General features: G+C 45.7%; 1 protein-coding gene across 2 annotated transcripts in view; it reads left to right on the top strand.

The window, feature by feature from the left end:
* Positions 1 to 21,896, top strand: part of BFSP2 (beaded filament structural protein 2) — a 76,919-nt gene that overhangs the window by 28,533 nt on the left and 26,490 nt on the right. For both annotated transcript variants that reach the window (XM_024990597.2, NM_174248.3), the window contains 1 exon segment: positions 19,265 to 19,347. In XM_024990597.2, coding sequence (XP_024846365.1) covers positions 19,265 to 19,347 — 83 coding nt within the window.

Raw genomic sequence — 21,896 nt, 5'->3', positions numbered from 1 at the left:
ATCCTTTCCTGAAGGCCGCCCTGGTTGCAGTTTCACCAGGAACTAGGCCTTGTTGTTTTTTTCCCGTGATACAGTACGTCATGTTATTTGTTTTCAACTAATATTTGTGAGAAACAGATCCCTCTCCCTGCTCCCCCCAGAAAAGAGGCTCCAGGGAAAACCACAGCCATGAAACATGGTAGACTATGAATTGCTTTTGGTGGAGAGTAACTTCTGCACAAAAATCCGGGTCTTTCCCCCTGCTTCTTTTGTGATTGAGGGGTTATTAATGGTTTCAAGGATAATATGGCAGATTACTGAATAAAATGTGAACTGTATCTCCAATTTAAAAAATAATAATAATAAAGATAAGGCAACTCACAGACTTAGAAAACAAATTTATGGTTACCAAAGGGGATAGGGAGGGGAGGGATAAATTAGTAATTTGTGATTAACATATACATACTACTATATATAAAATAGATAACAAACTACAACTATGATATAGCACAAGGAATTCTACTCAGTATTTTGTAATAACCTATAAGGGAAAAAAATCTGAAAGACAATATATATGTAAGAGAATATATATAAAAAAGACTATATGTAAAAGAATATAAACATATATATAACTGAAATACTGTGCTGTCCAGCTGAAACAACACTTCATAAATCAGCTATACTTCAATGAAAAAATAAAACTTAAAAAATAAAATAAAGATGAGTAAACTGAAGCACAGAACAGTTAAGTAACTTCTGCAAGGTCACACAGCTAATAGGTGATAGAGACAAGTCTTTCAACTTGGGTAGTTTGATTCTACAGCCTATGTGCCCAACAGCCCACTAGACAGCTTGAGGTATCCTGACCCCAGAGAGTTTCTGGGATAAGAAGAACGCTTGTCTTAGATGGATGCCCTAGAGGCAGAGCCCAAGTCTAGGACTCCTTAGCAGGTGGCATATTATAGAGGTGTTCCTGGAAAACCTGTGAGGGAGAAACAAGCAAGCAAATCATCTCAGCTTCAGGGGAACTCAGGAGGGGAATTTCCACTCAAAGTTGTCCTAATCCCAAGTGAGGGAGCTGGGCTTCCGCACCTCATGCTTGTCAGTCATTTCCAAAGGACTAGCCCAGGGAACTGAACAGTAGGCTCTGCTGGCCTGAGGGCCCTGCTCCAAAAAGAGTCCCAAGTGCAGACTATGGGAAGCGAAAGCACAGGAAACCCACAGGCACAGAAAATGGTGGAAAAAACAATCCAAGAGGATGTGGCCGAGCGCCGGCAATGTCTGCTCCAGCAGCCACACTGAAATAGGGAAGAACTTGCAATTCAGTTTAAGCCTCAACAAGTCCCCAGTGTATTTCAGAGCAGCACAAATTCCTCTGATGTTGGCAAGCTCTCAGGAACAACTCTTGTCAAAGGGAAGTAGAGGATAACTATTAATATTTCTGCAGAGCCTCCTCCAGGTGAGCACAAAGTGCCCCCCGGAGAGCCCATGCACCTGTGACCATACCCAAGTGGCCGACCCAAGCCTCCGCAGCCACCTACGGCAGCCTCGCCCGCACAGACTGCACTGCTCTGCCCCACTCTCCCATGCCAAGTCTGCCTTATCTTCATCCTTGCTGCCCAGAGGCCTCTTCTGGAGTTCTAGAGGTCCCCACTGCCCTCTACCTGGTCATCTCCCACCACCCCTGATCTGCCTCCTCTGCCCAGTTGTCCCAGCCACTCTTGCTCTACACTTCAGGAGCATGGGCATGCCAGCCACTGCACTGACTTTCTTTCCCTTGTTGTTTAGTGGTGTTGTCTCATTCTTCTTAATTTATAAAATATGTCAAATATATAAAATGGATACCCAGCATCTGAAATTGTCCGCCTTAATGTTATTTGTTACAGACTTTTTTTTAAAAACGCACAAAGATTTCAGATACAGCTGAAACCCCTTTGTGCTTTGTCCTGATTCCATTCTCCTCTCCAGAGGCTACCACTCCTCTACATTTGGCATTTATCATTCCCACCATGCTTTTATCAATTTTACTATGTGTGTATATATATATATCATTTGTAGGATTATTTGCATGATTTTAGACTTTATATTCAATTGTATTACATTGTGCATTCGGGTTCTCCAGAGAAACAGAATCAACAGGATGTTTCAGGGAAACATTTTAAGGAATTGGCTCACACTATAATGAAGCTAGAAGTCCAAAATCGAGATGTCAACAGGTTAGACACCTGCTGCTGCTGCTGCTAAGTCGCTTCAGTCGTGTCGGACCTCTAAAGACCCCATGGACTGCAGCCCACCAGGTTCCTCTGTCCATGGGATTTTCCAGGCAAGAGTACTGAAGTGGGTTGTCATTGCCTTCTCCAGGTTAGACACCTAGGAAAGAGCTTTTGTTCCAGTTCAAGTCCAGAGGCCATCTGCTGGTAGAATCCTTTCTTCCTCTCGGGACCTCAGTCTTTGTTCTATTCAGGTCTTCAACTAATTGAATGAGGTCCTCTCACTTTACTCAAAGTCACCAATTAAAATGTTAATCTCATCTAGAGTAATGTTGGACCAAATATCTGGGCACCATATTAGTCGCTCAGTCATGTCCAACTTTTTGTGACCCCATGGACTGGAGCCTGCCAGGCTTCTCTGTCCATGGAATTTTCCAGACAAAAGAATACTGGGGTGAGAAGCCATTCCCATCTTCAGGGGATCTTCCCAACCCAGAGATTGAACCTGGGTCTCCTGCATTGCAAGCATATTCTTTACCGTCTGAGCCATCTTGGCACCATTTGTTGCTGTTGTTAGGTTGCTATGTCCAACTCTTTGTGACCCCACGGACTGCAGCACACCAGGCTTCCCTGTCTTCCACTGTCTCCCAGAGTTTACAAAACTCATGTCTATTGATTCAGTGATGCCATCCAACCATCTCATTCTCTGTCGCTCCCTTCTCCTCCTGCCCTCAGTCTTTCCTACCATCAGGGTCTTTTCCAATGAGTCCCATCAGGTGGCCAAAGTATTGGAGCTTCAACTTCCGCATCAGTCCTTTCAAAGAGTATTCAGGGTTGATTTCCTTTAAGACTGACTGGTTTGATCTCCTCACTATCCAAGGGACTCTCTCAAGAGTCTTCTCCAGCACCACGGTATCAATTCTTTAGTGCTCAGCCTTTTTTATGGTCCAAATTTTACAACCATACATGACTAATGGAAAAACCACAGCTTTGACTATATGCTCCTTTATCAGCAAAGCAATATCTCTGTTTTTTAATACGCAGTCTAGGTTTTTCATAGCTTTTCTTCCAAAGAGCAAGCATTTAAAAAAAAATTAACTTATTTATTTTAATTGGAGGCTAATTACTTTACAATATTATAGTGGTTTTTGCCATACATTGACATGAATCAGCCATTTAGTGGCTGCAGTCACCATCCACAGTGATTTTTGAGCCTAAGAAAATAAAATCTGCCACTGTTTCCATTTTTCCCCCATCTATTTGCCATGAATTGATGAACCTGGATGCCAAGATCTTAGTTTTTTGAAGGTTGAGTTTTAAGCCAGCTTTTCCACTCTCCTCTTTCACCATTATCAAGAGGTTCTTTAGTTCCTCTTAGCTTTCTGCCATTAGGGTGGTATCATCTGCATATGTGAGGTTGTTGATATTTCTCCCATCAATCTTGATTCCAGCTTGTGCTTCATCCAGCCCAGCATTTCACAGCTCAACTTTGCATACAAATTAAATAAGCAAGGTGATAATATACAGCCTTCATGTACTCCTTTCCCAAATTTGAACCAGTCCATTTTTCCATGTCCACTTAGAACTGTTGCTTCTTGACCTGCATACAGGTTTATCAGGAAGCAGGTAAGGTGGTCTGATATTCCCATCTCTTTATGAATTTTCCACAGTTTGTTGTGATCCACAAAATCAAAGGCTTTAGTATAGTCAATGAAGCAGAAGTAGATGTTTTTCTGGAATTCCCTTGCTTTTTCTATGATCCAATGCATGTTGGCAATTTGTTCTCTTTTCTAAACCCAGCTTGTACATTTGAAATTTCTCAGTTCCCATACTACTGAAGCCTAGCTTGAAGGATTTTGAGCATTACCTTGATAGCATGTGAAATGAACGCAATTGTACAGTAGTTTGAACATTCTTTGCCATTGCCCTTCTTTGGAATTGGAATGAAAACTGACATTTTCTAGTCCTGTGACCACTGCTGAGTTTTCCAAATTTGCTGACATATTGAGTGCAGCATTTTAACAACATCTTTTAGGATTTGAAATAGCTCAGCTGGAATTCCATCACTTCCACTAGCTTTGTTCATAGTAAAGCTTCCTAAGGCCCACTTAACTTCACACTCCAGGATGTCTAATTCTAGGTAAGTGACTGCTGCTGCTGCTGCCGCCTGCTGCTGCTGCTGCAGCTAAGTCACTTCAGTCGTGTCCGACTCTGTGCGACCCCAGAGACGACAGCCCACCAGGCTCCCCCGTCCCTGGGATTCTCCAGGCACAAACACTGGAGTGGGTTGCCATTTCCTTCTCCAATGCATGAAAGTGAAAAGTGAAAGTGAAGTCACTCAGTCGTGCCCAGCTCTTAGCGACACCATGGACTGCAGCCCTCCAGGCTCCTCCATCCATGGGATTTTCCAGGCAAGAGTACTGGAGTGGGGTGCCATTGCCTTCTCCATGGTTATCCAGGTCATTAAGACCTTTGAACAATTCTTCTGTGTATTCTTGCCACTGCTTCTTAATCTCTTCTGCTTCTCTTAGGTCCTTGCTGTTTCTGTCCTTTATTGTGCCCATCTTTGCATGAAATGGCCTAGTCCAATTGACACAAGAAATTAACTGTTATATACTGTTTCCTTAAGCAACTTGCTTTCTTAACTCTCCATTTTGATTTTGAGATTTGTCCTTGTTGATGCATGTTGCATTTCATTGTATTTACATCATAGGTTATGAATTTTTCTGTCGATGGACAGAGGTTGCTTCACTGTCGAACCAAAGAGGTTGCTTCGGTTGACTGTCACAAACAAGAGGGGCACAAACTTCATGTACACGGGAGAGATTCTTTCTAGGTCTGAGGTGGGCAAACTACAGGCAGGCCAAGTCCAGCCAAGCATCTATTCTGTAAATAAAGTCTTACTGGAGCACAGTCACACCTGTTCATGTGCTAATTGTATACTAATTGGCTGCTTTCACACTCCCAGGCAGAGTTGTGGATTTGCAACAAAGACCACAAAGCCTAAAGTATTTCCTCCCTGTCCCACTAGAGAAAAGGTCTCTGGGAATTCCCTGGTTGCCCAGTGGTTATGATTCTTCCCTGTCCCCACTGAGAGCCCCGGTTCAATCCCTGGTCAGGAAACTAGGATCCCACAAGCAGCCACAGAACACCCCCCAAAAAAGAAAGGGTTTCCTACTGGGCTCCAGGCTGGTACCTAGAAACAGCATGGGCTCTGCCTATCATCAGCTTTTAGCCAACATTGCCAAATGCCTCCCCAGAGTGGCCACACAAACTTACCCTCCCAGAAACAGAATATGAGGCCCCCCTCCTTCATATCCTCTACTTCCAAAGGTCTGCCAGTCTGATGCTTGTGAACTGGTTTCTCATTGCTTTTTCATGTTTGGCTCTTTAAACATGTATCACTTATTCATTCAACAAACATCTATTAAGGGATTATTGTGTGCCTGGTACTATCTAGATAAAGCTGCTCCCTTTGACAAGAGAAAAAACTAAGCTACTCAGTGTTAGAATCACAATTCAAACATGGTGGGTGGTGAGGCAAGATGGTTGCGTGTGGGTGGTGCAGGCATACCCTGGAGAGGTTAGCACCATGAAAAATGATCAAACAGCTGACTATTCTGCAGGCCTGAGGATGCTCGGTTGAGAAATAAAGCAACAATTTGGCTCTCTGCCCACAGCTTCTCACAATCAGGGGCACTTCCATCGTAATTCTTAGCAAAAAGGATCTGTATTTCACACAGGCATCATTAGAGTCGTTGAGTAATTAAACTGGTTTCCTATCTTCTCTTTTGACCTTAGAATATAAAACATCTGCAATTATAAGAGAAAAAGTGAATGTGAGAAAGAAACTGTCCATAAATGATACAGCAAGACATACAGCTTTATTATTTAAAGTTATCAAGAGAGCCAATAAATAAAGGGAAAGGGAGGTGGAGTGTCAGAGCAGTAAATCTTCATATGTCCACCAGGAAGTCAATAAATAATGCCTATGGCTGTAGGCAATCAAAAAATCTGTAGAAAGATGGGGCAAGCTCTGAACAGACAGCTGGGGACTAGGACATGAGGTTACAAAAATGTGGGCCTGGGAGTGCTTTTGCTTTACAAACCTTTATAAGCATTTCTTTTTAGTACTGTCTAATTTTTAAACTAGACATGTATGCATGGCTTTATTAATTTTTAAGTTGAAGTACAAGAAGTACAAAAGAGAGTTTCTGAAATAATTACAGATGAAGTGACATGTGTATAACAATCTGAGATAAGGAGTAGAGGTCAGTGGAAATGGAGGTTTTTTTCATTAGCCATGAGATTTTAATTGTTGAAGTGAGGAGATATGTCTCTTTCTACCTTTATATGTAATTTTATGTAGTTGAAATTTTCCATAATAAAAATTTTTTTAAAAAGAAAAACGGGCAACGAGCTACGAGTCAGACATATGAGGATTAAATTCAGCTTGGATGCCTAATCCTGTAGGCAAGTTCCTGTACTCTCTGGGCCTCAGTTTCCCCACTGGGAGGCTGGGTGGCCGGGTTTGGTCATGGCATGCAGAGGTAGCGATCTGAGTCAAGGGCTGGAACCTGGAAAAGCCCTCTTCTGTTCAGGAAAATAGTTCAGCCCACAGCAGGGGAGAGGAGAAAGAAAGCCAGAGTGAAGAGCAGGGTCAAGTTGTCAGGGTTTAAATAAGAGCACACCCCTGAATAAATTCAAATTTGCTCTTAGTAAGTTCATGCCAGCAGAAAGGGAAATGGGAAGTTGGAAAGCATTTGTTTCAAATGTAGAAAGTGGAGAGACGCAGAGAGAAGTCCCAGAGGGAGACCAGCTGGCTGCCCAAACAGAGCCTCCCAGAGTCACCATATCTTGAAATGCTTGGTGCTCAAAACTCTGATTTTATTAGGGCATCTGTAGAAATTAGGGCCAGCTCATGACAAAGAAACCCTTCTGACATGTATAGCCAGGATTACATCTGCCATACTGTGGCGGTTAAACTCTTTGTTCAAAGCAAGTCCAAGGTAACTGAAGCAGGATGTTGGGGGCTGTGGAATGAAGGAGGCCTCCAGGGAGGGTGAAGACAAGGGAATTCTGTCCTCCCATGACAGAGGGCAGCCTCTAGGGACTAGGACCTCCTGATTGCCCAGCACTGTGAACACCAGCACCCACACCAGCCTCTTGCTCCACACTCCTCCGACCTCTCCTACTAAGACTTCTTCTCTCAGATGGACTGCAGTGTAATGATGAGGTCAAAACTCATATGCAGTACGGACTCAGGAGGGTTTCCCCAACCTCAACTTCCCCAGAAAGACCAAAATTAGCCTTCAGTGTCCCTGATTCTCCCTGGATGCCCAGTGGCTGTGACTATGCTTGAGATGAGCTGTCCGGGAGGTGACACCTTCTTCACTACCTGATGACATGTCCCCTGACTCCACCTGCAGGTGCTACCTTAACTCATTCCGTGGGCTTCATATTTTCCATCTACAGGTAACAACTAGCAGGTTGAACTAGAAAAGAGATGATTAGGACTCAAACCAAGCTGGATAAGGGATGGGAATGGAGTGAAGCATGTCAATGTAGGGAACTGTTATGTTTGATTTGGGACTGAGGGGAAGGGCCGAAGGTGATTCTCAGGTTGGAAGCAGGTACAACACTGGCTGTGCCTTTAGGGCCTCCCCTGTCTGGTTGTCCCTGAAGAAGCAGCACCATTTCTGGGCCCATGTATCCATCTCATCCTGTACCACACACTGTGCTGGGGATGGAACAACAGCAGAACAGAAAAGCAGAAAAGCCTGACCTCAATGAGTTTATATTCTGGCAGCAAGTAAATCAAGAAACAAAAATTGGTAATAATTATAAGCTGTGATGGGCTCCTCTGGTAGCTCAGGTGGTACAGAATTCGCTGCAATGCAGGAGACCCCAGTTCAATTCCGAGGTTGGGAAGATCTCCTGGAGAAGGGATAGGCTACCCACTCCAGCATTCATGGGCCTCCCTGGTGGCTCAGACAGTAAAGCATCTGTCTGCAGTGCAGGAGACTTGGGTTATCCCTGTGTTGGGAAGATCCCCTGGAGGAGGGCATGGCAACCCACTCCAGTATTCTCCTGGAGAATTCCCATGGACAGAGGAGCCTAGTGGGCTGTGGTTAATGGGGTCACAAGGAGCCGGACATGACTGAGGAACTAAGCACATATAGCTGGGATAAGTGTTTCAAAGAAAGGGAACAAGGCAGAGAGAGGAAGAGTGGAAGAAGATCCTGCCTTAGGAGAGGAGATCACGAGAATGGAGCCACCCACACAAAGAGGAGAGAGCAGTCCAGGCTGAGGAGTCACTGCCCACCAAGGCCTCAAGGCAGGAGGGAGGCCCGCATGGCCCACAGGCTTTAACCTGTGAGCAGTGGGAAGACCGTCACACCTGCAGGGCCTTGAGGGCTGCTGTCAGGAGCTTGGGTTTTATTCTAACCAAAAGAAACACTGCAGAAGAGTTTTTATTTAATCACAGCAACATGATCTGATGTGAAGGGTTGAAGAAAATCTCCCTGGAAGCAGGATGCAGCATGGACTCAAGGAGAGGAGGACACATGGATTAGGAGGATGGTGTCTTGGGGTCAGACAGCATGACGGGATGTACACCAGGGTGCGGGTGGAAATGTGAGATGCAGATGGATTTGAGGTACACTGGGGCAGGAGTGGGCGTAAAGCTGACTAACCTTGGTGTTGGATTAGATGTGGCAGATGAGAGAAAATGTGATGTCAAGACTCTGGTCTTTGGGTAGGTGTTGGTACTGTTTACTGGCATGGAGAAGTGGGGGGCGGTATTTGAGGGAAAAGAAATTCCGTTTTAGTCAAGTTAAGTTTGTTAAGTGGAGAAGATGTCAAGGGGAGAATGGTACACAAGCCTGGAATAGAAAGGAACGTTCTGGGCTAGAGACAAAAATACAGAAGTCGTCGCATATACATTTCAATCCATGCAAATGAATCAGATCACTTATGACTATAAAGAACAAACCCAAAGACCCAATCCTGAGAAACTCTAGCATTTAGAGGTCAGAGAAGAGAGAAAGATTTCACAAAGGAAAAAGTCAAAAGCTGGCCAAAAAGTAGAAGGAAGGGTGGGGGAGAGTGGCTCATGGGAGCCAAGAGAGGAAAGCATGTCTTGTGACAAACGCAATAGGCAGGTCAGGATGAGCACAGAGATGCATCTGTTTGGCTTGGAGATATGGTGGCCTTCGCCATCTTGATGAAATTGCAGTAAGAGTCGGGTAGGGACAGATGATGATTTCTTGTTCATTTATTGCTGAAAACAAGTCATTGTTGCTGTTGTTCAGTCACTAGGTCTTGTCTGACTCATGATCCCATGGACTGGAGCACAACAGGCTCCTCTGTCCCCCATTATCTCACAGAATTTGTTCAAATTCATGTCCACTGAGTCAGTAATGCCATCTAACCATCTCATCCTCTGTCGTCCCCTTCTCCTTTTGTCTTCAGTCTTTCCCAGAATCAGGTTCTTTTCCAGCGAGTCAGCTCTTCACAGCAGGTGGCCAAAATATTGGAGTTTCAGCTTCAGCATCACTCCTTCCAATGAATATTCAGGGTTGGTTTCCTTTAGTGTCAACTGGTTTGATCTCCTTGCTGTCTAAGGGACTCTCAAGAGTCTTCTCCAGCACCACAATTTGAAAGCATCAATTCTTAGGCTCTCAGCCAACTCACATCCATACATGACTACTACAAAAACCATAGCTCTGACTCTGTAGACCTTTGTCAGCAAAGTGATGTCTCTGCTTTTTAATAATGCTGTCTAGGTTTGTCATAGCTTTCCTTCCAAGGAGCAAGGTCTTTTAATTTTATGGCTGCAGTCACTATACACAGTTATTTTGGAGCCCAAGAAAATAAAATATGTAACTGCTTCCACTTTTCCCCCAGCTATTTGCCATGAAGTGGTGGGACTGGATGCCATGATCTGAGTTTTTTAATGTTGACTTACAAGTCAGCTTTTTCACTCTCCTCTTTCACCCTCATCAAGGGGCTCTTTAGTTCCTCTTCACTTTCTGCCTTTAGAGTGGTATTATCTGCATATCCGAGGTTGTTGATATTTCTCCCAGCAATCTTGATTCCAGCTTGTGACCAACCCTGACATTTCACATGATCTACTCTGCATAGAAGTTAAATAAGCAGGGTGACAATATACAGCCTCGTCATACTCCTTTCCCAATTTTGAACTAGTCAGTTGTTCCATGTCCGGTTCTAACTGTTGCTTCTTGACCCACATACAGGTTTCTCAGGAGACAGGTGAGCATTTATTCTAAACTTGAAAGTCAAACAAATGTGAGAAGTGTTTCCAGGGTTCTTACATCTGCCAGTGTACCAGCTGAGTCTCATTTCCCAGAGCCCAGTCTTACCCACTTCCTCCCCTTCTGCAGCTCTGTCTGCTGGGATGTCAATATCATTAACTCCGAATAAAGCATTCATTATACCCTTGAGCCAAAACAATAAACCCTTTTGAAAATGCTGCTCATCCTTGCCCTTTTTGAAACACAGTGATAGTCAAATCCCTCACCTGCCCTGCTTCACATGCATCAGCTCACGTGATTCTCACAACTACCCCAGGAGGCAGAGCATGGCATTATCCACATTTAATGGATGAGGAAACTGAATCTTAGATAACTTATCCCAGCAACTGGCCCAAACTGGTGAGGGAGGAGCTGGGGTCAAGAAAAGGCCAACATGTTCATTGCCTACACACCATTTACACTGTGTGGAGAGTTGCAGACGTGGTCACCAGAGAGGGGGGAAGGGGATTGACTTAGATGTAGGATAACCCAAGGAGGAAGGAAGGGAGGCATCAAGGGCCAGTTTGTTTTTTTGTTTGTTTGTTTTTTGTTAGTCGCTCAGTTGTGTCCAACTCTTTATGATCCCATGGACTGTAGCCTGCCAGGCTCCTCTGTCCATGGAATTCTCCAGGCAAGAATACTGGAGTGGGTAGCCATTCCCTTCCCCAGGGGGATCTTCCTGACACAGGAATTGAGCCTGGGTCTCCTACATTGCAGGCAGATTCTTTACTGTCTGAGCCACCAGGGAAGCCCCCAGTAGCTCCACCTGAAAGCCTAGGGTTCGTCCTTAATTCCTCTCTCTCATGTCCCCTGAAACTGCTCCATCCCCACCTCCTCCCTAGTCAAAGCGCCATCACCTCTCCTGGGTGAATGCAGAAGCCCTTCAGCTGGGCCCTCGGCATGGCCCCCAGTGTCCTACAGCTTCCTTCCTGCAGGAGTCAGAGGGTCCACTTACCATGGGGGTCACCCCTGTGCCTGTTCACAAGCTTCCAGTGACTTCCCAGCAGAGGCCATCTCCTTTCCACTCTTCCCAAGACCTTGACCCTGAGGTCTGTCCTCTGCCTGCCTTTCTAACCATGTCTCCTACCAATACCTGCTAATTCCCCAAAACCAGCTCATAGCCAGCACAGAGGAAATCATCATCACCTGCTGGAGACATGGAGGCAGGAATGAGTGAGTGAATAAAGCAGCTTCATAGACAAAGCCATGTTCAAGATGAGCGCTAAAGTGGGGAAGAATTTCTCAGGTGGCCAGGTTCGGGGTAGAAGACCAAGTGTTCTAGGCAGAGACCACAGTGTGGGCCAGGACAGCAAGGAGGGCCAGGAGCAGCTTGGGGGCAGCCTGAGAAGGACTGGAGGCAGGTCTGTGCAAAGCAGAGGCTCTTAAAGTCCAACGTGCATTGTAATCCCCTGGAAAGCTGGTTAAAACAGAGATCATTAGGACCCACTCCAGAGATTCTGACTCAGACATGGGAGGTAGGGTCTGAGAATTTGCATTCTCTCAAGTTTCAGGTGATGCTGATCCTGCTGGTCCAGAGGGACCAACCACACTTTGAGAACCACTGGGGAAAAGTCTGCTAAGGAAGCCTCCACGTGGAGGCACAGATGAAGATAGGTCCAGGGATGTCAGATGAGACAACTGCAGGCCACCCCCGGAGCAGCTTGAACTCACACAGCCAGTGGGCAGCCCCTCCCACCAGTACCACCCCCCACAGAACACACCCCTGCCCACCTGGACCTCTGACTGCCATTTCCCTGCTAGTCAACCCCAGCTACTCTCATCCACAGCATTTTAGGCTTTGCAGGTGACTTTTGTTTTTGCTTCTAGTAAAACCAATGGGTCCTAATCCCTCAAAACCAGCTAATGTCACATAGCAATTTGTCCTATTGCTGCTATGACGGTGTTTCTTTTTAACAGAAGTGGTATTAAGTTACATGGCCTTGATGGTAGGGGCAGCTCTGGGCAGCTCTGGCCAGTGGGACAGAGAGAAGGAAAGGATGTCACCTGCTGGTGTCTCCAGCATACCTGGGGACAAGCTGCCAGCCTGCCCTCCCTTAAGTCTGTCCTTGAGAGCAACTGTTACATCAGTTTATGTTATACTTTTCTCCTACTAGAAAAGTGGATGGGTGTGGCCCCAGGGTCATGAATAAGCATGTTTGCATTCCCAGCATCAGTCAGGGACTGCACATCTTAGTGTGTGGTATTTTATTGCCTTCTCCCCAGAAAGAAAAGGTGATTGGAGAAGTGAGGTCAATTTGCATCCACTCTAGCCATAAATCCAGATAGCTAACACATGCCTCTTGCAGTCTTAAATACAAATGACCTCTGCTGTCTAGGGCCTGACAGCAAAGCATGCAGCCGCACGAGCCCTCTGATCCTTCAGAGTCGGACCACAGATCTGCCTCAGCTCTTCCCAGCTTACAGAGCTCAGAAATGAAAGCTCGGGGACTTAAAGTGGGAGATGGCTTGGGCTGATGGTTAGCATTCTCACACACAGTAGGGAAGATGTCTCTTTGTCTTCATGACGGAGTCCAAATAGGAACCGGGAATCCTGACTCTTCTGTGTTACAGCAAAGACAGAAAACAGTCCTCCACAACACAGTCTCTCTTGATTCTGATGTGTCTTTTGGTTTCCAAAACTGATGACAAAGATTTGCACACTTTCAAGTCACATTAACCTGGCTTAGCCTTCTGGCTCTGCCACATTCCAGCTGTGGCATTGCTAAGGTTAATTGCTAAGGCAATTAACATATGCCTTAGCATCCTCATCTGTAAAATGGGTGTATTGATATCAGTATAGGGGGGATTGGAGGAGAGCATGAGCATTTAGTGAGGTTGTGGATGTAAGTGCTAAGTGGGAGGTGGGGTACTGTTGGTAAGCTGAGATCTGTTTAACAGCTGGCTCTCCATGGAATAAAAGGTTCTGTGGTACAATATTTGCCAGTCTCCCTAGTGGAGATACTCTCACCCAATGACATCAAGCTACCCACACAGATGCAGAGCTGGGAAGAGATGCATGCAGGACAGTGGTACACAGTTTCACCTGTCTATTAAAGAAAAATGCACAACCTAAGAGTTGAGAATTAAGTTTTATTTGGGGTCCTACTGAGGACTATAGCCCAGAAGACTGCCTCTAGGATAGCTCTGAGGAACTGCTTGGAAGAGGTAGGGTAAGCTGCAGGATATAGGAGCTTTATGCTAGAAAACAAACATCAAAAGATTACTGCTAATCATAAGAAACTGACATCTCAAGCTGATGATTTCAGTGCTTTTATATATAAAGGGAGATGAAGAGTCTGAGCTCATTGAAATTATTCCTTCAATATGCATCTTAACTATCTAAGGCCAGTATCCAAAGCACAGAATGCTTCCTATTTTCCTCCATCCTAGGTTCTTAGGGTGCACCATGGGGATAGGGGGCAGCTGCAGTGGCTAATGGCTTGGTCCTTGTAGAACTATTAATAGAATGGCAGGCAACATTCTTTGTTTACTGGAATGGCAAGCAATGTTCCCTGTCCACACATCACTATAGATATAATAGAAACAAATAACCTCAAAAGCAGAGATGACAGTCAAACATAGTAAAACAATTTGGAACTGATGAGTATTCATTACTTTTTTATTCTGAGTATTTATTAGTTTTGCTTTTAATATAATTTATGTAATTGTAGGGCTTCCCCGGTGGCCTAGATGGTAAAGAATCTGCCTGCAATGCAGGAGACCTGGATTCAACCCCTGGGTGGGGAAGATCCCCTAGAGGAGGGCATGGCAATCCACTCTAGTATTCTTGCCTGGAGAATCCCCATGGCAGAGAAGCTGGGGGGCTACAGTCCATGGGGTTTCAAAGAGTTGGACATGACTGAGTGACTAAGCACAACACAGCACATGTAATTGTAAGTTCACATAATTAAAATTTTCGTGATGGCTATGTTTAACAACCAGCTCACAAAACTCCTGAAATAGTTAACAGTCTGCCCTGGCAAGCCAGTACAAGCCAGTCCAATCCAGCGCCAGCACAGGGGGCGGGCAGCACACGTGTGGATGGGCAGTAAGTCCGACTTCCCTTCCTCTTCCTTTTCTGTCCTCAGCCCCAGAGAAGATGGTTTTCCCAGATATAGAGACAAAGATGGTCCCTGTTCCACTGCAGGCTCTGTGCTTACTTTTGGCCTCGGCCACAATCCCAGTCCTCAGCCTGTGCTAAACCTCATCTGAGTCCCAGCCCTGGACCGGCCTCCCGGCCCTTTCCTGGCTGCGGGCGCTGAGCCACCACTGACATCCAGAGGCCGTGGCCTCTGCGGGGCTGAGGGACCACAGGAGGACAGAGGAAGGCTTTCCGTGGCTCAGCCCTGGCTGGAGGTCTATTTTAGGATCCCATCTGTGGACATGGGGTAGTACCGCCAGCCAATTGTGCTTTGGCAAGTTGGGACCTATAATTAGCCTCTGCCTGAGGCTCGAATAAACCCCTTGTTGTTACTAAACAACAGTGAAAGCAGGAAGGTCCCCAGCTTCCCGGAGCCCAGCGCTGCCCAGCCTCCTTGGACAGAACCACTTCATCTGCTGGGCAGCGTCCAAACGGTCCCAGGCCGCCTCCAGTCCTCATCCGGGGTGAGGAGGAGAAGCAAGGGCAGGGTCCCAGCCTTGCCTCCCATCAGCCGGCACCTTCTACCGACTCCTGCGCCTGGGCTCCTGGCAGCGTCCTACTTAGAGTCTGCGGTCCACCGGGTAGATGTCACTGATTCCCACAAGCCACGCCCCAGCCATAACGCAGCACATGTAAGCACTAGTGTGTTTATTCTGGACAACCAGACATAGGTGACTGCATCCCCAAGCATCTTTCTGCTTTTCCAGATTTGTGTGCCTCTGAACATGGTACACACATACCGCCACTCATGCCCCAGGGCTGGGTTTTGTTTTTAACTTTTTCTGTCCAACCCCTCGGTCCCCAGTTTTAAAAGCAGACACAAAATGGAGCTGTACCCAAGAGAATAGTTTAAACCTGGAGCTCCCTCACTGGCTCACCCCACCTTAGTCTTTATATATATATATACTTATTTATTTATGGCTGCACTGGGTCTCCCTTGCTGCCCAAGGGCTTCAGTAGTTGCACATCCACCCTAGAGCATGTGGGCTTCAGTAGTTGTGGTGCACAGGCCCAGTTTCCCTACAGCATGTAGGATTTTCCCAGACCAGGGATCGAACCAGTGTCCCTTGCATTGGCAGGTGGATGCTTAACCACTGGACCACCAGGGAAGTCCTGCAGTAGTCATTGCTTTATTCCTTGTCTTAAAGGTGGTCTTCCAGATGGTACAAGCTACAGCCTGTTCTGCCCACATCGGCCCCACATGGCCATATAGTTTAGAGCACTTCTGAAGCCATCTTCTCTGTATCAGGGCTTCTGAGCCCACAATCTGGACACCTTCTATGCCTCGAGGTCCCATACCAGGGTGTAATATTTGCCAGGGGTACAATTGTGAGAAAATGAGCAGAGTGAGTGCTCTGAGCTTCAAATTCATCATCTGCAAGGTGGCATCACTGAGCACCCAGAGACAAGGAAAGGGGCTCCTGATGTGGGAGTGGCAGTGTGTGAAGAGGACGAAGAGAGGGCTGGGTCAGAGCTGCCAGAGATAGTGCTCAGAGGCCTCACTTAGCCAGAGCCCTTGAATGAACTATATTCAACAACATAATTATGTCTTCTTATTGTCTGTATTCTTGATGCTCTGACATCTGGGGCCTCATTAACAGGCACAGACTGCGCTTTCACGGGGCTAGCAAATCCTAGAGATAGTAACCACTTACCTGGGACAATGCCTTTGAGATGCAAATCAGCCCTTTCTGAGTCAGTACCCCAACCTGATTCCCATTGCTGGCTCGCACCTTCCAGGAGGCAATATTCCTCTGCTCCGACCACCCAGGGCTAGGTACCAGAAAACTGGGGACCACCACTATAGCATAGAGACCACTGAAATTATTGAAACCAGCCAGTCCCAGCTGCTTACCTTGCCATGCCCATTTCTTCCCATGAAAACCACAATAAAACCTTTACCCATGCTTTCCCCTCACCCCTTCCTGACCAACCCTGGTGCTTCTCCAGATGTTGATGGAATGGCCACCACAAGCCAGAGCTTAGGGACACAGCAGTGAACAAGGGGCTGACCTGGGGAGGGCCACTTCAGCAGGATGAGATGAGACTTTGCTGGGGAAACAGGAAACACAGTGTGGACCAAGTCCCAGCTCCAGGTGGAAAGAATGGTGCTCTTCTGATCCAGTAGGGCCGTCCTGTGTGGTTTGTCCACTCCATTGATTTTCCCAACAGCAACCTCATCTTCTCGCTGCTCCAGCCCCACCCTGACACACCCAGGGGAGAAGGAACCTGGGGTCTCCTTCTCCCCATTCTTTCTCATCTCACTCTAGTCTCTGACCTCTGGTGCTGGAAGTCCTCCACCAAGTCAGCAAAGAACTCATTAATTGCAACTCATTAATTTTTAAGAGCAAAGGACTGATAAGAGCTTAAAACAGTCGTTTGCATCATTTTATTTTTTCAATTTTACATATTTTTATTAAAGATAACTTGTGCTGTGCTTAGTCGCTCAGCCATGTCCAACTCTTTGTGACCCCATGGACTGTATCCCTCCAGGCTCCTCTGTCCGTGGGATTCTCCAGGCAAGAATACTGGAATGGGTTGTCATGCCCTCCTCCAGGGGATCTTCCCAACCCAGGGATTGAACCCATGTCTCCTGCATTGCAGGCAGATTCTTTACTATCTAAGCCACCAGGGAAGCCGAAAACATAACTTACATATAATAAAATACACAAATCTGTTAGGTACAACTTAACAAATCTTTACCTATTATGTGTGTTAATCACTCAGTTGTGTTCAGACACAACTCTTCATGACTCCATGAAGTCAAGAACACTAGTATTCTAGTTAAGAATACTGGAGTGGGTAGCCATTCCCTTCTCCAGGGTATCTTCCCAACCCTCGGATCAAACTCAGGTCTCCTGCATTGCAGGCAGGTTCTTTACCATCTGAGCCACCAGGGAAGTCCCTTTACTTACTATATATCTGTGTAATCATCAGATCCAGATATGGGACTTCTGGTTTCTTTACATTTTATTTACTTATTTTTGGCTATGCTGAGTCTTTGATGCTTTGCGCAGGCTTTCTCTAGTTGTGGCGAGTGGGGGCTACTGCTCACTGCAGTGCAAGGGCTTCTCGCTGTAGTGGCTCCTCTTGTGGAGCACAGGCTCTAGGCACCCTGGCTTTGGTATTTGCAGCACACGGGCTCAGTAGTTGTGACATGTGGGCTCTGCAAAGTGCAGGCTCAGTAGTCGTGGTGCACGGGCTTAGCTGTTCCGTAACGTGCGGAGTCTTCCCGGATCAGGGATCAAACTCACGTCCCCTGCATTGGCAGGTGGGTTCTTTACCACTGGGCCATCAGAGAAGTCCCTGGAACATCTTCATCACTCCAGAAAGTTTTCTCAGGTTTGCTTCCATTTTTAAAAAATTTTATTATTTATTTTTATTTTTGGCTGTGCTGGGTCTTCATTGCTGTGTGAGCTTTTCTCTAGTTGTGGCAAGCAGGGGCTTCTCTGTTGCAGTGTACAGGCTTCTCATTGTGAGGGCGTTCTTGTTTCAGAGCACGGGGCTCTAGGGCATACAGATTTCAGTAATTGCAGCTCCCTTGCTGTAGAGCATGGGCTCAGTAATTGTGGCACATGGGCTTAATTGCTCCGGGACATGTGGATCTTCCTGACTTAGGAATCAAACCTGTGTCTCCTGAACTAGCAGGCAGATTCTTTACCACTGAGTCACCAAAAGAGCCTCTTGCCTCCTTCTTAACATGTGTACACCCGTAGCGGATTCATGTTGATGTATGGCAAAACCAATACAATATTGTAAAGTAATTAGCCTCTAATTAAAATAAATAAATTTATGTTAAAAAAATAAAATACCAGTTAGTTTATCCCCCAGCCCAAACTGAAGATTATATAGAAGTCAATATGTAAAAAATATATATGTTTTTTAAAAGAAGCTTCTCAGGTTAAAAAGAGGACCATCCCCCCTAATTCCCACCTATGGGGATCTTGAGAGGTGTTATGGTCCAAGTGTGGAAAACCATTCTTCTCCATGAAACCTCTGAACTGTATGTGCAGTGTTTATGTTCACATGTATGTTTTCAGAGTGGACAGAATTCTAGTGCTGTCCAGCATAAATTTAAATGTAAATAGTTAACTTTAAATAAAATTGAATGCTCCGCCTCTGCAGTTGCCTTTACCACATTTTGAGTGTTCCATAGCCACGTGGGGCCACTTGTTGGCCCGCGCAGTATACAACAGTTCCATCATCACAGAAAATTCTGTTGGACAGCACTGGTCTGGAGAGTTCATCAGCTTCTCAAGATGTCCATGACCAGAAAATGTTAAGAGACCCTAGGTTGAACCAGTGAAACTTTGTTTAAGGAGCAAGAAATTTCTCTGGAGAGCCAAAAGCTCATCATTGTGAAAGAGGCTATGGACAAGTCTGCCTTAAGTAATCTTTTTACTCCAAAATCCAACCCTAAAAGCCCTTAAAATACATCCAGATTTTAGACTTTAGTGTCTATCTCCTCCTCTCTTAAAGAGGGACACTTGAATTCTAAAAATACTTGGCGTGAGAAAAGTTCTTGCAGTGCCCCAAAGCCTCTGTGCCCAGCATGAGGGCCCAGTGGGAAGTGGGAAGACGTGACAGTGACCTTGTCCTTCGGTGTGTGGTCGTTCTAGGTGGGCGAGGCGGTCCTGGAAAACGCACGGCTCATGCTCCAGACAGAGAATATCCAGGCGGGCGCGGACGACTTTAAGGAGAGGTAACATTCTGCAGCAGAGGGGACTGTCCCTCCACACCCAGGACTCCTGGGCCACTTGGGTAATGTGTCTGCAGCAGGCACCTCAGTGTCACAGAAGGCTGGGTGGGATAACAGTGGTCCTGGGAGAATCTAGAGCCAAGACCACCCTGCTCAAGCACTCCTTGTAGACACAAATAGGTCTAAGACCTCAGAGATTTCACGAGTGTCACTTGGTTTAGAGCAGGGGTCTCAAAACTCATTGTACATTAGAATCACCTGAGAGGCTGATAGAACACACACATGGCTGTGCCCACACTCAGAATTTCTGATTCAGTAGGTGGTACCTAAAATTCACATTTCTAACAAGGTCCCAATGATGCTGATACTCTGGTCCTGGGAACACACTGTGAGAACTACTGGTTTGGATCTATGCTTCTCAATTCCAGCTGCATATGAGAATTACCTGGACACTTGAAAGTGCCAGTACACAAGCCCCACAGGCTAATTAAACAGAGTCCCAGGGATGGGGCCAGGCCTCTGTATCTTTAAAGTTCCCCAGCCTTTCTTGATGTCCATCCAGCCTTGAGAACCACCTCTTTGGAGTCTAATACAGTATTTCCTAAAATGTGGCTGATGAAGATCATTTTAAGTGGTATGAAGATTAACATTTTGTTTTTAGTGCTCATTGATCTTTATGTTACCTTCTGTTTATGGCCCATGAAACTGTCTTTCCACTATAGTACTACCATTTATAGTATCAATTTAAAATTTATTTAATATAAAGAGCTTTTAAAGTTTGTTGATTTAATGTTTGCTCTTTAAGTAGACAAATTTGAGGAACAATAAAAAGTAAATAATGATAAAGGAGATAAACATTTAGGGCAAAATCCTGAAGGAGAGTGAGTTTTGCAAAACACTGGCCTAATGGAAAAGCAAAATGAAGATGCCCTTTTATGGATGAGCACAGTGATTTTGAGACTCTTTTGTGAGGAAGGTGTCCTGGGAGTTGAGCAAATGGGTGAGTCATGGGCTTGTTATTCCCTAAACTGGCAAAGATGAAGAAGAAAGGCATATAGTTGGGAGTCTGTAGGGAAGACCGTGATCCCACAGTCATTCTTATCTTAAGGAATGAGAAGGGTATTGTGATGAAACTCCAATACTTTGACCATCTGATGTGAAGAACTGACTCCTTGGAAAAGACCCTGATGGTGGGAAAGATTGAAGGCAGAGGAGAAGGGGATGACAGAGGATGAGATGGTTGGATGGCATCACCAACTTGATGGACATGAGTTTGAGCAAGCTCTGGGGGTTGGTGATGGACAGGGAAGCCTGGCATGCTGCAGTCCATGGGGTCGAAAAGAGTTGGACATGACTGAGGGACTGAACTGAACTGTGATGAAAAAGGGAATCCCCACCATCTCCTCAGATCCCTAGTCTTTTCCTTTCTCTGACACCAAGCTATTCTACCTGCTAAAAGGCCTCCATTAGTGGCACTCTGGAGTCAAAGAGACTCTCAATCAGCCAGGGTTGCCGTTTACCCAGCACAGTAGCCAATGTTACAGGTACACAAGGAAGCAGATCCATCATCCAGTCATGACAGCTCAGTGCACAATTAAAGACAAACACCTGTAAATAGCAAACCATTCACACTAAATTTAAGGTGGAATTTAATTAAGTGTGATGAAACAGGATCTGACTGAAATGTCTTTCATTCATTTATTCTTTTTGGCATTAATTCATACATTCATACATACCTTTGTCCTGCCATTCAACAGAATAGAATGTAAACTCACTGAAAGCAGAGATTTGATCTATTTTGTACCCCATTGTATCACCAGCTCCTAAAACAGAGGACATGAGACAGATGCTCAACAAACATTTGTTGAATGAGTGAATAAATGAGTTCAACATGTGTTTGAATGTCTGCTTATCCCAGGCCCCTTGCCAGATGCTGGGAGTGAAGTGAATCGGGCATGGTTCCTGACCTCAATGAGCCCACAGTTTAATGTCAAAGACAGAGGAGTGAGCAGACAGTGGTCTCACTGAGCATAGATGCCATCACTGAGATGAGCCCAAATGAGGGAGTGTTGGCAAAAGAGGTGATACCTGATTTGGATCCTGAACTTATGTAGAAGTTGACCAGGCAAATAAAGGACACATGACTTCCCAGGCAGAATAAGCAGCATGTGGCAAGTTGGGAGGACATGAGAAGACATGGTGTGTTATTGCAATTACAAGCAGCTTGGGAGACTGGGGCATGTAGAGCAAATGATCCTGGAGGACCACGTCAGCCATTCCAAAGGGCTCAGACATTATCTGAGAGCAGAGGAGACCCTCAGAAGGGGTCTGAGCAGTGGCCCATCATGACCAGACTTGAGCTTTAAAGGAAGCTTTGTAGTGGTAGAGAGAAGAGGCAGGCAAATGAGTAGGAAACAATGGGAGTTAAGGGTCTGGATTGGGACAGTGGTTGGAAAGTCACTTTATCAGATTATTGAGGAGCCAGAGGATGTGACAAGACATCAGAGCAGAGAGATGACTCAGTGTGGTTAAGTACAGTCACTCTGCAGGCA

This window comes from Bos taurus, chromosome 1 (genome assembly GCF_002263795.3).
Source record: "Bos taurus isolate L1 Dominette 01449 registration number 42190680 breed Hereford chromosome 1, ARS-UCD2.0, whole genome shotgun sequence".
Taxonomy (NCBI): Eukaryota; Metazoa; Chordata; class Mammalia; order Artiodactyla; family Bovidae; genus Bos; species Bos taurus.
The sequence above is the reverse complement of the archived record's forward strand: the minus strand, read 5'-3'. Positions and strand labels throughout refer to the sequence as shown.